Source organism: Nicotiana attenuata, unplaced genomic scaffold (assembly GCF_001879085.1).
Source record: "Nicotiana attenuata strain UT unplaced genomic scaffold, NIATTr2, whole genome shotgun sequence".
NCBI classification, from domain to species: Eukaryota; Viridiplantae; Streptophyta; class Magnoliopsida; order Solanales; family Solanaceae; genus Nicotiana; species Nicotiana attenuata.
Window position 1 is genome coordinate 34,545 of NW_017670286.1, and position 16,670 is coordinate 51,214.

Below are 16,670 nucleotides of genomic sequence, written 5' to 3' on the forward strand. Positions count from 1 at the left end.
TTTGCTCCTCTCCTTCTTCAAGGAGTTTTATCTTTGGAACCGATTAGTCTATTACGCTTCAAGAGTTCCATAGACTATGTCCAACATGGACTTTATTCTATTTGGAGCATTAATAGCTGAAATATGACATTTAGTTTGGGTCAGCAAATGCGCAAATTCTTTTTGTTTTGCATGAACTTTTTTTCTTTTCAAAAATCTTTGTTTCCTAAAATTGTCCAAAGACATAAGTTGGAGGGGAAAAATTTCAAAACAAGAAATTGGAGAGGGCCAACTGCTCGGCTTATTCTCTACGCAGTTCGCCCATTGAAAAACCCTCACTATCCCCTGCTGCTACTCTCCTTTCCTTTCCTGCTCCGGCGGTGAATTTTGAACAAGGAAGAAGTAGGATACACGCGCCACCGTAGCTCCGATAACAATGTCGACAGGCTTTTCATTCTCCTCCTCTTCTTCGCCCTTCTCCTTCTCTTCAAACCCGTCTTTTTCCTCCACGCCTACCACCGCTGCTGCTACCGTTTCTTCCCCATTTTCCTTCTCAAACCCTAACCCTAGCCCCGCCACGTCTGCTCCTTTTGGATTTGGCTCTTCTGCTTCTTCAGCCTCTTCCGGTCCTTCCTTTTCTTTCGCCGGTTTCGGCTCTTCGTCTACAGGTGCTTCTACAGCGTCGTTTGGCTTTTCATCTAGTGCTTCTTCTGGTTCTAGTCCCACACCCGGCTTATTCGGATCTTCTTCCGGTTCGGGTACCAATTCAAATTTATTCGGATCTTCGTCCGGTTCTGGTACCACTACCAACCTGTTCGGATCCACTACATCTGCTAGTAGTTCCTCATTGTTTGGGACAACTTCAGCTACCGCCGCTGCCAATTCATCCCCCTTCGGTAGTTCTGCACTTTTCGGGTCGTCAAGTACACCGTCGCCGGGCTTGTTTGGGTCGGGCTCTGGTTCGGGTTCAAGTTCGAGCTTGGGCTTATTTGGTTCTTCTTCTTCTTCTTTGTTTTCATCAACATTAACTGCTTCCTCTACTGCAACTGCAGCAACTACTACTAGCACTACTTTTTCTTCCACCACTCCATTCGGTTTTTCTGGTTCGACCTCATCAGCATCCACATTTTCTTCACCGGCATTTTCGTTTGCCAGCTCAGCAGCTGCCAGTTCAGCATCTTTTGCCCCGTCATTTTCACTGTCAAGTGCTGCAACCACCACTTCGGTATCTTCTGCACCGGGATTTTCACTCGCCACGTCATCAACTAGTTCAGCAGCACCTGCAGCGTTTTCATTATCAACGCCAAGTTCACCTGCACCTGCATTTTCATTATCAGCGTCAAGTTCAGCGGCACCTGCATTTTCATTATCAACGCCAAGTTCACCTGCACCTGCATATTCATTATCAGCGTCAAGTTCAGCAGCACCTGCATTTTCATTATCAGCGATAGCGTCTAGTTCACCTGCACCTGCATTTTCATTATCAGCGTCAAGTTCAGCAGCACCTGCATTTTCATTATCAGCGAAAGCGTCTAGCTCACCTACACCAGCATTTTCCTTTTCAACTGCATTTGGGACCACTCCAGCTTCAGTCTCTTCATCATCGCCATCGCCTTTTTCAGCTTCTACTTCTCTGTCATTTTCAGTTACAAAAGGGACAGGAAGCTCTGCAGCCGTTTCGAGTGCTCCTTCACTGACTACTGCTTTTCCATTTAATACGTCTTCCAGTACTGCTTCTTCAAGTGCAACCCCGGTGTCCAAACCTGCTAGTACCGGTTTTCCAATTGCTTCATCGCCTTTGTTTTCGACAGTTACTACTACTACTACCAGCATTTCTACCACTGCAACTGCTACGGGAGCTTCCTCTGCTGTTTCTACAACTAGTGGAACCGGGACTGGTTCCTCTCTGGCATTTCCTGCATTTAATGCTGCACCCTCTTCTTCAGCTTCAACAACAAGTGCTGCTGCTCCAACCACAAGTTTTTCGCTGTCTAGCAAAACATCTGCATCAACTGTGGCTGTGCCAAGCTTTAGTAAGTTTCACTCATACTTTTGGTTGAATGCTGTTGTCCATATTGTAGCTGTTGTATCATATGTTAACTAAACTTGCTTATGATTGGACTATAGTGGCCAATATACTTTAATAGAACTTTAATTGATTAATGAAGTGAAGTTAGTTGTTAAGGAAACTTCACACCCAGACTGGTGGATTCGTTTATGACTTCAGAAAGTAAAATGGAAAGGCAAAGCAATGCTGAGCTAAACTGACACATCGAATTGAGGAAGAACTCTTTTGAGCTTAAACTGGGTTGTTTAATCTCAATAGTAATTACAAAACTGAGCACTATATACCTGATCTGTTAGGATAAGAACAACATTGTGAGATCATATTGAAATCTCTTGAAGAACTTTAATACGTTTACAAGGACTGATGGTAGTAGTTTGCTTAATCGTTTACACATTCTGAAATGAATAGTGCATTGTTTATCTTCTGTTTTGAATTGCTGTGACTATAAGAGCCAAATAAATCATTGACTAAGTTATCACATGTATTTTGCTGTTCTTTTGATGAAAAATAGTAAGTGATAATACTTTTGTAGTTCGTAAACATTTAGTTATTACTTTCAAAGAATGAAATTATCATCCTATTTAAGCTCAAGGTAGGGTGAAATTGACCCTCATAAAGCAAAGCAGACTAAAATTTTGGGAAGGAGGGAGTACTATCAAGTAAATCAATTTTGTAAGTAAGTGTGGCAACTCTGGTTTGATAATGTCATTTCCCCCCGGCATCTATGTTACTTTGTCCTGTTTCAAGCAATTCATAGGTATGAAATTTTAAGTGTCATTTGTTAAATATCATGCTTATTATAAGGTTTTTTCCTTACTCCTTAGGTGTCCCAAGCACAACTTCTGGCGCTGCAACAAGTGCAGCAGCTCCGACATCATCAGCCTTGACTGTAACTGCTAGTAGTGGGTATGTATTTGCTTTATTGTAAAGTAACTTAAAACCTTTTTATCTGACTGAGTAAAGCCCCTGGGTTATGTCCCAGTGAAGAGAGTTTTGTAGATGAAAAGTGAAAAGTAAATGAATGACTTTGTGACTGCAGTAGATAGTTGATGAGTTCACTTCAGCGTGTGTGGTTGGATGGAGCAGCATTTTTGGTTTTTCTTTGTGATGTAACACTGTAATAATTTATTTCAAAAAAGCTTTCGGCCCTTCGCAGTCCTCCACTGATTGACTTTTCAGATCATTAGGCCTCCAAATATTGTAGAAAGCTTATCCAGTTACTGTTAGTTTTTGTATGGCTTGCTGGTCTCTTATTCTCCTAACTGCTTTCTTCTAATTCACAAAATTCCTCAAATCTTGTAAGGAAGTATGTGAGTTTCTTTCTGTCATCGTGAGAACTATCAAGTTTAAAGCTCGAAATTGGATCATGTTAGGCTTACTAAGGTTAATTTTTGGAGCACCCACAAGGTTTCTATTAGTGTAGGCAATTGGCTATTATGTTTTGAAAGGCTATTAAGTATTATCTGTACAGAAGAATGTAGGTTCTGTTTTTCTTCTTTTTTCTCTGGATGCTACCTGTATTGTTTTCCAACATTAGTAAATTCATTATTGTATCCCACCCCAAAAGAAGTTCCAATGATCACAAAGAAGTCAATGGGGAAGAAGAAACTAGAATTGCTTGTCAATACTGTTTAACGTTTATCATGAATTTGTAGAATAGTGCAGCGCTAGTCACAATTAGTCCCCTCAAAAATCACCTAGGCTGGATTCAGTTGTAAAAATATAAAAAAAAATATGGTTATTAAAAGAAGTAGTAATATCAAATAAGTTCGCTTCTGTTTGCTTCCGTGGTAGTTTTATTTAGTAAAGAGAAGAGTCTCTTCTATTATGAATTAAAGAGTTCTTCTGCTTCTCCTTTCCCTGCTCACGTCTAACTGTCTAAAAACACTATTTTTAGAATTTAATTGCAACTAATTAGCGAATCTATTAATCAGTTGAGTTCAAATTTTGCTGTGACCTGCTGTATGTGCATTAGCTTGACTTTGAACCTTATTTTGTTTGTCCCTTTTTCTGCAGGACTACTTCAACTTCTACTGTAGCTGCCACTTCCACACCGAAATTACCTTCAGAAATTACAGGAAAGTCCGTAGAAGAGGTAATATATGTGCTAAAAATTGGGTAGTATGTTTTTCACTATCTTCTCCCTTGTTAGTCAAATTCTAGTTTGATACAATGCACTTAGCTTTGGATTACATGTATTGAACTATAGGCTTGATTCCTTGAACATGCCGAAGTTTCATTTTTTTTTTTTGGCGGAACGATGTTTAGCAAAAAATTAATTATATGAACACACTTCACAAGGGAGGATAGGTGATAGAGGCAGTAACTTTAGTATTTTCTTGGTCGGTTTTCGAGGCTTTTTCAGTGGATCATCACCCATCCCTGTTTCTTGTTGAGGAATTCACTTTTTCCTGTTAGTTACGTTACCTATTGAACTTATTGCATATTCCTTATTCCAATGAAAGATCATCAAGGAATGGAACGCTGAGCTGCAAGAACGCACTGCAAAATTTAGAAAGCAGGCTAATGCAATAGCGGACTGGGACAAAAGGATCTTGCAGAACCGTGATATTCTTCTCAGACTAGAGGTAACTCGAAGTTTATTTAAAGTCAGCATTCTTCTTTAAATCCCAGATGTAATTCATGATCTCTGTAAATGCATTTCTATTTTGTATCTGCTGTATTCAGTTAGCTCTAAGCCCCCCCAAACCCCCCTCAGTGGTGAGAATTTTTTTCAAATTTCCTTGTACAACAGTTAGGTAGATGTTTCCTATTAAGAGATCTACTCGTATTCTTTGAGATTAATAATGGAGCACTATGTTCATCCTAGTTAAGCTCTGCCGCTAATTTTCTGTTAATAGAGTTACTAGAAGGATTGTAGCCTTGTTCTTTATTTATGGTTTGGTTAAACATACTTGTTTAAATTGCGTCTTCAGTTATTTTTCATAGTAAATTTGACATCTGCAATTACGTTTTTACTATCTCAGAGTGAAGTTGCAAAGGTTGTTGAGACACAAACCAGCTTAGAGCGACAACTGGAGCTAATTGAGACTCATCAGGAAGAGGTTACTTAATGAGCATTATCTTTTCCTGCAATTTGAGTCGTTCATTTCATGATCTAATGTCTAATACTTTATGTGATTGTGAAAGCATTCCAGGCTTATCTCATCTTGTGCAATTTTAACCAAAATATTGGTGGTAAAATGGTCTTCTGAAGACGTGTTTCCAAATCCTAATTTGGTTGATGTGTCTGGGGTAATTGAATGAGATTCTTTGATACCCAACTCGTGCATATGTTCTAGTGTCAATGTATCATTGAAGAAAGCTGTTATTAGTCGGTATCAAGAACTATGCCATTCCAGTTCCATTAAGGTCGCTACTTTAATCTTATTCATCCTGTTCTGCCTGGGACCACTACATTCCGGTACAAAATGCTTTGCCTTTAAGGCAACTCAGTGGTTCTCTATATCTTATACTCTCTTGCACGTATAACTAGTCTAATCAGAATTAGTTTGATCCTTTGCTTCCGTTGTGTTTTAATCATGGCTAAGTATGCATTGATGTTGAGAGATTTTAGGACTTCCCTCAACGTGCTTTATTCTGCCCGGTCCTCAATCATTAGATAGGCCTAATGATCACTCTCGTGTAACATGGTTGTCCCGCTCTATTGAACTTGCCTTTCAATTTTTCAGATATCTTTCTATCTCTAGTACTATGGTACCGCTACTCAATTCCAGCTGTCATATTTCACTTCTACGCATCATAGGTCTTCCTACAAAGAATCTGACTAGAGTATGTTAAATTTATAGAGTATTTAGAAGGATTTATTAGTCCATCCACCTCTCACCCCTTTAACAAGGGCATGTTTTGGCGAAATGAATTGTCAATTCAACACATATTTCAAGTTCATATAAGTTTAGATCTTCTGAAATCTTCTCAATCTGTCATCCATGGTTGAGGGTGGACTGAGGCAAGGCATAATAGTGTTTACCTTGTAAGTATATATGATGAGTATTCCCCTCGAGATAGGGGTAAGGTCTACGTACACACTACCCTCCCCAGACCCCACTAGTGGGATTTCACTGGGTTGTTGTTGTTATTGTTTTATATATGATGAGTATTGTGTTAACTGTTGGGCGGATCTTCACTACCTACTTAAGGCAGTGCTTAGCAGTTGCTTTGTTTTCTTTCTTGTAACTCCTGGTTTGTGATTTATAGTGATTATCATTTTAAGGGACATATACAACAACAACAACACAGTATAATCCCACAAGTGAGGTTTGGGGAGGGTAGGATGTACGCAGCCTTACCCCTACCCTGGGAGGGCACAGAGACTGTTTTCGATAGATCCTCGGCTAAAGAAGGTGAGAGAAGCCCTGATAGCAAGTAATGGCAAGACAAATAATTAGAAAACTAAATCGAAGATAGCAACAGAGAATATGAAAGGGGTACCGATAACAAGTAAGGCTGCGTACATCCTACCTTTCCCTGGGAGGCACAGAGACTGTTTTCGATAGACCTTCGGCTAAAGAAGGTGAGAGAAGCCCTGATAGCTAGTAATGACAAGACAAATAATTAGAAAACTAAATCGAAGATAGCAACAGAGAATATGAAAGGGGTACCGAAAACTAAATCGAAAACGCACGACTACCTACTAACCTTCTACCCTAATCTTCAACCTCCACACCTTTCTATCTAGGGTCATGTCCTCGGTTAGCTCAAGCTGCGCCATGTCCTGCCTGATCACCTCTCCCCAAGACTTCTTTGGCCTACCTCTACCCCTCCTCTCACCTTCCAAAGCCAACCTCTCACATCTCCTGACAGGGGCATCTGTGCTTCTCCTCTTAACATGCCCGAATCATCTCAACCTTACCTCACGCATCTTTGCCTCCACAGGGGCCACTCCCACCTTGTCCCGAATAACTTCATTCCTAATTCTATCCAACCTAGTATGCCCACACATCCATCTCAATATCCTCATTTTCGCTACTTTCATCTGCTGAACATGGGAGTTTTTGACTGGCCAACACCTTTTTACTATGGTAATAACCCCGTGCATTTATGATACTCATCGGTAATTAACTTTGTTGATTCTATGTATACACTATGCTCTAACTTGTTCTGGAATGATGTCATATCAGAAGTTCATTCTCTTTTTTGTCACTTCTGTTAGGTTGACAAGGCATTGCAAAGCATGGAAGAAGAAGCTGACAGAATTTACAAAGATGAGAGAGGTGTGATTCTTGATGATGAAGCTGTCTCAACAAGGGATGCAATGTGAGTGCATGTTTGGTTAATCTTCTTTGCTTTTGTTTCTTTGAAGCCATCACATAATGGACTTCCGAAATTTGTATCCAGCTTGTTGTATTAGCTGCACAAATCTCATTCCATTTCTTTGACTGAGTGGTTAATGACCTTAAACAAGCATGATAAAATGCATTATGTTGCTGTCTTCTGTTTCCATTTTAATGAGCCAATTTCAATTGTAGTAATGAAGATGAAATAAGTAACAAGTAATTGAGATGACAAGCCCATTCTTTCATGTAATAGCAAATGGTCAAGAATTTTTTCGTGGAAGCTTAAACGTTGCAACATCTGCTGAGACATTAAAGTTGCTTCTTAATACATTCTTTTGTAAACCGCTTTACAGATAATTAAGTTAGTTAGCATATATATGTGCTTTAGAGTAGTTCCTACGTATTCCAACCAATAAAATGAGGGTTCTTTTTGTTTGGATTTTTTCCTCGGATTCTATAGACTTTCCTGATTTAATCTGTTTTGTTAATCACAACAGGTTTAGCTTCAAAGATAATTTTCTGGAGCTATTTCTTTTTTTTTTTGGTAACTAAATTATTTCATTAATCACCAAGTAGCAATTACAAAACTATAGCATAGCTAACACAGCTTGCTATTCTTCTCTAAACTTATCTAACTATACTACCTAGAAACATAGGCTATACACAAAAGATTTGTTTCTAGGAGTGACTCTAACACTAACTATATAGGCTATTTCCTTTGAAATCTGCTCCCATGTTCTATGTTTCTTCTCAAAGATACATCTATTTCTCTCTATCCATATGTGGTAAGTTACTTATGCATATATCATTCTAAACACCTGCGCGTGCTGAGTTTTCCCTTTAGCTTCAGAAATTGACCATTGTAGGAACTGCTGCCAATTGTCAACTCCCAGAAATTGCCTACCAAGCTAGCTACACATTTTACTCCATACTTGAGTAATATATTCACACCGCCAAAATAAATGGTCTCTTGTTTCCACTTCTTTTCTGCACATTGCACATTCTGTATTAACATTAATCTTCCTGTTTGCTAGCTCATCGCATGTCATCAATCTTCCCTGTACCATCAACCATGAGCCACATTATTTTTTGCCTTTGGTCTCGCTGCATTGTGAAACATCAATGACTTCCATTCCATCCTTATGTAGTCACCAAGCAAATGAAGGTATATTAGTCTGATCATGCTTTTTTTCTGGTTTGGTAAAAACTGCCCAGCTTCCAGTACACTATGTGCCTCAATTACCTTCCTTACCATCCAACATGCTTGCTGAGGTATTGACATTGTACTCATTTATTGATTCTTGATATAGTAAGTATGAATCCAGCGGATCCACAACTTGTCTTATTTACGAGTTAGATCCCAGCAGGTTTTGGCAATAGCTGCCTTGTTCCACCATTTCAGATTAACTATATTAAGTCCACCTCCTGCCTTGGGTAAACAAACTTTATCCCAGGCTATCAAAGCCTTCTTTGTGATCTCATTTGCCCCAGACCAGACATAAGACCTGCATATCCCCTCTACCAATTTAATCACCTTTGTTGGTAGGATAAACAGTTGTGCCCAAAAAGCTTGAATCCCAAACAATACACTTTGGACTTACTGGACTCTCGTTGCATATGATAGAGTCTTAGCAGTCCAAGAAGTAATCCTCTCAATCATTTTATCAATAAGAGGTTGCCATTGCATTAAACTCAGTTTCTTTGTGGATAAGGGAACTCCTAGATACTTGAAAGGTAGTTCACCATTTGCAAGTCCCAGCATCTGCAGGATTTGCTGCCTTTCTGCCACAGGAACACCTCCAAAATAGGCTTCACTTTTACTAAGATTTGCTTGTAAACCAGACTTGAGTGAACTGCTTGAACTTCTGTTAGATTGCTTTCACTGTCTTCAAATCACCTCTAGCAAATAGAAGCAAGTCATCTGCAAAGCTTAGGTGAGTGATCCCAAGCTTTGCACACCTAGGGTGATATTTGAACTCTTTCTCCTCCTTCAAACTAGCCAGATTCCTGCTTAGGTACTCCATTGCAATGGCAAATAAGTATGGTGACATAGGGTCACCCTATCTCAGTCCTTTTGCAGCATTAAAAGGTTTTGTTGGCTCACTACAATTGAGTAGTTAACTGTCTGGACACACTCCATAACCCAGGATATAAATAGTTGGGGAAATCCTAGTTCCTCCTTCACTTGCTTCATGTAATGCCACTCCACAGAATCATATGCTTTTTGAAGATCTATCTTAATCATACATCTAGGAGATAAGTTTTTCCTAGTATAAGCCTTCACCAGTTCATGTGCCAATATGATATTATCCGCTATCTTCCTCCCAGGTATGAATCCTGCTTGAGCTTCATTGATCACTGTACCAATAACACTTTGTATCCTTGCTGCTAGGACCTTGGATATCAGTTTATACAGGACAGTGCAACAGGCTATAGTTCTGAATTCTTTAACAGTTTTAGGCTTAGACACCTTTGGCACCAAAGTTATAGCTATACAGTTTATGACTCTATACAGCTTTCCAGACTTGAAGAAATCCATAACAGCTTCTATGACTTCATCTTTAACAATAGGCCAAGCTTTCTTGAAGAAAAATGCATTGTAGACATCCACACCAGGTGCTTTATCATCACCTATAGAGCACAACCCTTCATAGATTTCTTCTGTAGTCACATCTCTGCATAACTCAATTCTTTGCTGTTGGGTGAGTTTAGCTCCATTACACATAACCATTTTATCTATAGCAGGAAGTGTTTGGGCAGCAGTTCCCATCAGTGACTTATAGAATTCAACTATCTCCCTTTGGATACTTTCTGTATCGGTTATCCTATCACCACTAATAGCTTGCAACTCTACAATTTGCTTTCTTTGGCTCCTTTCTGTCATTACAGGAGAGAAATATCTAGTATTAGAGTCGCCCAATTAAATCCATTTTGCCCTGGCTTTTTGTTTCAAAGCTCCTTCTTCAATCATACTCCATTTCTCCAAATTCTGCATCAACTCCTTCTCTTTCATTAACATATCATAATTGCTATCAGCATCTATGGTTTTCTGCACATGTTCCAGCTCAATTCTGCCCAGCTCTATCTTCTTTTTAATAAACTTGAATTCTTCTACATTAAGTTTCTTCAATACTATCCTCAATGCTTTGAGTTTCATCCGCACATTCTGCATTTTCTGCCTGTGAAATTTCTGGTTCCAGATCTGCTGTACTTCATACATAAATCTCTCATGATCAGCCCAGACATTAAAAAATTTAGAAGGAATTTTCCTGTTTCTCTGAACCTCATTAAATGTCAGACACATAGGAGCATGATCAGAGATAAATGGTAGCTCATACACAGTTGCTATATGCCCCCATTGCATCATTCATTGATAGTTCCCAAAGACCCTATCTATTCTGCTCCATATTCTGTCTCCACCATCCTACTTGTTGGACCAAGTATAATAGTCACTTTCCCAGTTCAGTTCATTCAGCTTTAACTCTTGAATATAATTGCTGAAGTCTTGAGTTTCAGCTTTTGTAACTGGACTTCCATGCTTCCTATCTTGCAATTGCAGAACAGCATTAAAGTCTCCCCCAAATATCCAAGGAATGGTTGTCATTTGATCTATTTCTTTTATATTATCCAATAACTACCATGTAAACAAATTATTTTTATCCCCTTTCGAAGATCCGGCAGCCTCTTCGTTTTATTCCAATTGCTGGATGTGGACATGATGAGCGTTGAAGCTTGAATGAAAAGAATTGAAGAGATAAGGGAGTTGACAAGAAATAAAATGAGGCAGTGGGGAAAGAAAAGAAAGGAGAATCGAGGTTGCTTAGTTCTTGGTTTTATACATTTTTCAACAATGTCCACAGCCCGTGCCATGCTACCTTGTTTGTCATGTTGCACTTGTGTACTTTTGGAATTGTACCACGCTACGATTTCGCCTAGTTTTCACTTAAAAATTTTATTGTTAAAAAATTAGCATTTTTATTTAAAAAAAGGAACCTTCTTTCTATATATGTAATAAGTAACAGAGAATGAAGTACATTTTCATGCTAAAAATTAAGTTTATTAACCTGGAGATTAAAAGTATATATATTTAGCGGCAATGGTTTCCATGTGAAGGTGATATTACCCATTTGCTAGTGCAAAAAAGTCAGGCCATAAAAGGTAACTGTTGATTTGATCTGTGCTTTAGTTACTCCAGCAAACAGAAGCAAGCTCGTCCACTACCTTGTGCAGTTGAGAACTAAACTTTGGTTTTCTTAATTGTAGATTCTTTCTGCCTCTTTTTTCTCCTATAATCCTCCACCCAGACGTATTATAATGCATCAATATCTGAGGACTTGGTGAAATTTCAGGTATGAACAGGCTGAGTTTGTGGAGAGGGAAATGGAGAAGATGACAGAACAGATCAAGTCAATCATTAATACACTTAATGCGAGCCAGGTCTTGTACCTTCATTTATTTTGGCTTCCACCCCTGACCTTAGCGTTATGACTAGATGGTGTAAAGTTTATACAATATGCCGGTTTTATATTTTTATGTTTATTTTTCTATTTCATTTAGGGTGGAGAACTTGAGGCACCAGATGGAATGACACCGCTTGATGTTGTTGTCCGAATCTTAAACAATCAATTGAGTTCACTGATGTGGATTGATGAAAAGGTGAACATTGCCTCTCATGCTTTTTCTGGCTCTTGTTTTGTAGCCTAAAAATGAAATCAGAATGAAAAGTAAGTACGCTGGACTAGTAAACAATGTGATTGGAGAGAGAGGTGGAAGAAAAGAAAAAAAAGGGAAGTCTTAGTTTTTCAACTCAATCTTCCAGATAATCTTATGGAACAAAAATGGCGATATTGTTCCGTACAAGTCAAGAACTTCTATATTTGTGAAATAGATATTGTCAGGAGACATTGCCATCCCTAATACAATTTTTAACAGAGGAGATAAATTTTATAAAGTAATTTAGAGTATGCGGGGTATTAGCAGCTGTTTGACGATTCAGCTGAAATCGTACTCGTCTTCCCTTTACATTTTTTTGATCATTTTGTTGATATGATGTTAAAATGCCTCTTTTATGATTTTCTTAAGTGTCCTTGATGTTGCACGGTAAGGTTGGGTATGATATGCACTTGTAAGTGCTAAATTGGAGAATCATTGATCTTGCAGGGTGAGATATACTAATCTAGTTAAGTTTCTAACCATTTAATTCAATTTACTATCCATTTTAAATTCACAAGCACCAGAGAAAAATCTATAGATAGGACAAGGTTTTGAATTTAATTCTTATGGATAGACACGAAGAGTCCAGTTTTGGTTAGAGGCTAAAAAAGGTATTGTCGAAAAACAACACCTACATGTGGTTCAAAGATTTAGGAAGGCATCACCACCTCGCCTTGTCAATCTGATGAATTATATTTGCCGGTGGGAATCACTTTCTTGAAGCCTGTGGTTATATTCCCACGCATCTACTTTAGGGCAAAAGGTCCATTATACCTCTTCTCTCTACTACCCCAAACTCTACCTTATGCCCAAAGATTGTTCTAGTAAGCTAACTAAATTCTGTTAAGCACCACTCAATTTTATTCAGGTTTCTGTTAATTTGTCATAATATGTATTTATATGTCAAATGACTTTTGACTTGAGAAGCAATAATAGGTGCTATTCTGCCATTTCATTTTCAGTTTATCTTTGTAGATTCATTGCTTCTGTCTAGGTACAGCTGAATTTGTACCACATAGTGAATGCTTTAGGGATCTACTATTACTGATACTGATTAATACATAGCGTACCATTACAGATCTGTTTTCTACTCTTCATTTGTGAATAGATTTAATTTTGTTGAAGGCGTCGCCTAGATGCAAGTTTAGACTTGAACCCAAACCTTAATAAACTGAATATAGAGGAGTTATGGTTCTTTCTAAATTTACCTTACATATCAGAAATTAATGATACCATTTACATTTGTTCAGGCTGAAGAATTCTCTTCTCGTATTCAGAAGCTTGCAAGCGAAGGATCTGCTGCCAATCGTGAATTAACGGGCCCTAAATTATGGTTGACTCGATGATCGGTAGGTGCTGTGAACAGTTTCATGTAGAAGTACAAATCTGAGGGAATCTCTCGAGTCTTGTTGGATCTCTTTTCCAGCTATGTGTATGCCATTAGTTTTCAGTCAGAGATGTTAGATCGTGATACTTTTCAAAGGCCTCACATCTGAGTGGTGATTGAAGTGCTGCAAAATCTAGTTTTCTGAAATGGTGCTCAGCCTTGTTCAAAATCTTCCTTTTTTTTGCCTATTGCTTTCAAGACAATGATGATTAAATGAAATGTAGAGGAAATTCAGGAAAAACTAAAATTAACAGATTGCATTGTTACATCTGGTCTCTTATGAATATTACTAAAAGGTTGAGCAGAGTTCTTCTTCATCACAAAAAGAACTTTGGAAAGAAGGAACTACTTTCAGAATAATGCCCTGTACGAGAAGCAAGAGATTGTCGTTGGGAACAAATCTAAACAAAAAGAATGCCTGGAGAGGGAAGCAATTGCGACTTATGAAAAATTATTCACAATAGGGTTGTTTCCCCCTCTATATGAAAGCATGTAGCAAATTTGTTATATAAAACGCTCATGAGCGATTTGAAGCTGATCAAGCTCCTTGGGTTCTTGTCACGACCACAATCAACAACAGAACAACTGATAAAAGGAAAGAAGATCTAAGCTTCTCTTCCAAGAGATCAGACAGTTCTGAAGTGGGTTTTTCTTTCTTGGCTGGTTCAAGTATTTCACTGAATATTTCACTCAACAATGATCCCACTGATTGGATCAGCTCCGCGAGTTTTGAAGTTGTGATGCCCATAATCCATTTCACTACCAGGGATCCGATGTCTGACTCCTCAGTTGAGCTCTGAGATTCTTTCCCTTCAGCTGTATAAAAAGAGTAGAAGAGCGAAAACAACAGCTTAAGTCAATATTTTCATGCAAGGAGTTAAGAATATGATCAATGTAAACCTGCACAAATCAGTGAGCCTTGAAGATTCTGAACTGCCTTGTTGTTCATCATAGCTTCCCAAACAGCTCTATCACTAGCTAAGGAAACAATCAATCTCTACATGCAAATAAACTCCCTTCAGATACATATATAGATCAATATAATGACATATCAAATGCAGAAATAAAATGTCACACCTGAATTGGTGGTTCATTTTGAAGCATATGAAAAGCATCATAAAATCTTGCATATCCATGGGACTGCAGCAGAGTCGACTGATGTGGATTTAGCATCGCTTTAGGCCAATTCATCTCTTCTTTAGGGTCATTACACCCACTCATGAAACTGCAAAAACAATATAACAGATTCAGACAAGTAATTGTTAGATCCAAACTGGGAAAAGTGTTGAAAGGTTCTAATTACCATAGAATGGAATTCTTGATCTTTTAATATTAGTGAGTTTGGAAGACCCATTATAGCTTACATTTATCTTGCCGCCATATCAGCATGAGTATTAGCACATGAAAATATGCAAGGAGAAATGGATTTCAGATTTGGATAATTTAAACCATTCAATTAACTATTTATCCGATACTAGCAAGATTTGGCTTCATAAATCCTCTATACCTATTTTTCTCTCTTCAGTATTTAAAGATTCGCCAGAATTTGGCTTCCTTGAGCCGGCAGTCTATTAGGGGTAAGGTTTGCGTACATACTACCTACCCCAGACCCCACTTGTACGATTTCACTCGGTATGTTGTTGTATCAATCTACAACCCTCCTACATAATTTGGACTTGGTACAAGCTATGTTGGAAGCACAGAAAGAAAGTTATTAATTAGTCAAAGCACTCCAATAAACTATCCCAAAAGAAGAAGAAAAGAATCAATTAGCTTTCTCATAATAGCAAAGATGACTAATTTGATCATTTTACCTTTGTAGATCAGACATGGCCTTTTCAACCTCCAAGCTAGATGGCACAGAACCAAATACACAGTTACAAGGAGACCCTTTTGTTCCTTTTTCATCAAATAATTCAATATCAAGAGTCTCAGTTCTTGGCCCATAATTAATACACCGATTCTTGACCCAAGATTCTTCAAATGATGTGTTACAAATTGATGACAAAGAATGGGGAGAATTAAAACTGGAAGAGTTGTTGGATTGTCCTACTGTACTTGTAAATGGTGGCAACATGGCTCCTCCCCCCATGTTTTGGTTTTACTCTAAATGCTATGGTTTTCCTCTTATCCTTTTAAGTCAACTCTCAGAAGTGAGATAGTGTATTAGTGTGGGCGGAAGGTATCTACAACTTTTCGTAAGAATGAAGAAAAAGGGAGATGTGTAACATTTTTGTTGGTGTTGGATAAGATATTTTAAGCCAATAATCTCGGATATTACTATATTTTCTTCCTCGTAATCCTTTTGAAACAAGTCACCACAGTTCGTATATGTATCACAGCTAGTAAATTTAACTCTAGGATAAATAGTAGTCACAAATTAAAGTTAGGTTGGTTATTATCTTTTCTCTTGATTATGAAAGAATATCCACTGATATGAATTTTAAATTATTTTTTAAAATGTTATGAATGACACATAACGACATTATATCCACTTAAAGTATAAAGATCTGTGAATAGGTACTAAATTTTTTTTAAAATTGTAAATCAATTAATCATAGTCAAGAAAGAAAGTTCTATGTAAATACATTTATTGGTTTGATATTGTACACGTTTGTGAGATTAATTTTCAATCTAACCGTGATGAGGTTCTTTATCTCAGTTCATAAAGATATTTTGTTTGACCAACAATATTGATCTTGGTTCAACCAATTACATTTAAATAAAGAAGAGTTAATCTTAGTTAAAAATAATACCCCTAAGATAAAGTTATCGGGATCGTCGTAAATTGCTAGTATATTAGTCCGGATGGCAACGAGTATAAGCAATAATAACGATATCCAATGATCCAAAAAGATGGAGTATGGCATTAAATAACAATAAATGATATTTAAGTAAATAAAACGTGTGAGTCACCCGAGAAGGGATGAGATCCGTGGATATTCTTTCTGACAATGATGAATGATTGATGAACCGTTGAACAATTAGGTTGTCCTTGGATCCGGTGTAAAATGCTTGACAAGAATCTTAGTAAAAAGGTTATTTTTGTATGCTTGCAATAAGACCAGATCCTCTCTATAAAGTCAATGTGTTTTTTACAAATGAATATCTTATGTCCCCTGTAATTGTGTCTTTCTATTTATAGGAACATGTTCCTAGAAACCATAATAGTACATGTACAAAGAATATCCACTAAAATATTCTCTTTTATGTCTTATCTTAGAAC

The 16,670-nt window shown here is 37.8% G+C and overlaps 2 protein-coding genes across 2 annotated transcripts; one reads left to right on the forward strand and one right to left on the reverse strand.

Annotated features, from left to right (window-relative positions):
• The first annotated feature begins 228 nt into the window (after positions 1-228).
• LOC109237242 (nuclear pore complex protein NUP62) lies at positions 229-13,710 on the forward strand. Its single transcript, XM_019403521.1, has 9 exons — positions 229-2,012; positions 2,872-2,953; positions 4,064-4,142; positions 4,513-4,635; positions 5,035-5,112; positions 7,221-7,324; positions 11,694-11,781; positions 11,902-12,000; positions 13,308-13,710. The coding sequence occupies exons 1-9, from the start codon at positions 416-418 to the stop codon at positions 13,401-13,403; spliced, it is 2,346 nt and encodes a 781-aa protein (XP_019259066.1). The 5' UTR covers positions 229-415; the 3' UTR covers positions 13,404-13,710.
• On the reverse strand, positions 13,705-15,677 carry LOC109237243. Its single transcript, XM_019403522.1, has 4 exons — positions 15,259-15,677; positions 14,522-14,669; positions 14,345-14,441; positions 13,705-14,260 (listed from the first exon to the last, which is right to left on the reverse strand). The coding sequence occupies exons 1-4, from the start codon at positions 15,534-15,536 to the stop codon at positions 13,983-13,985; spliced, it is 801 nt and encodes a 266-aa protein (XP_019259067.1). The 5' UTR covers positions 15,537-15,677; the 3' UTR covers positions 13,705-13,982.
• Between the last annotated feature and the right edge of the window lie 993 nt (positions 15,678-16,670).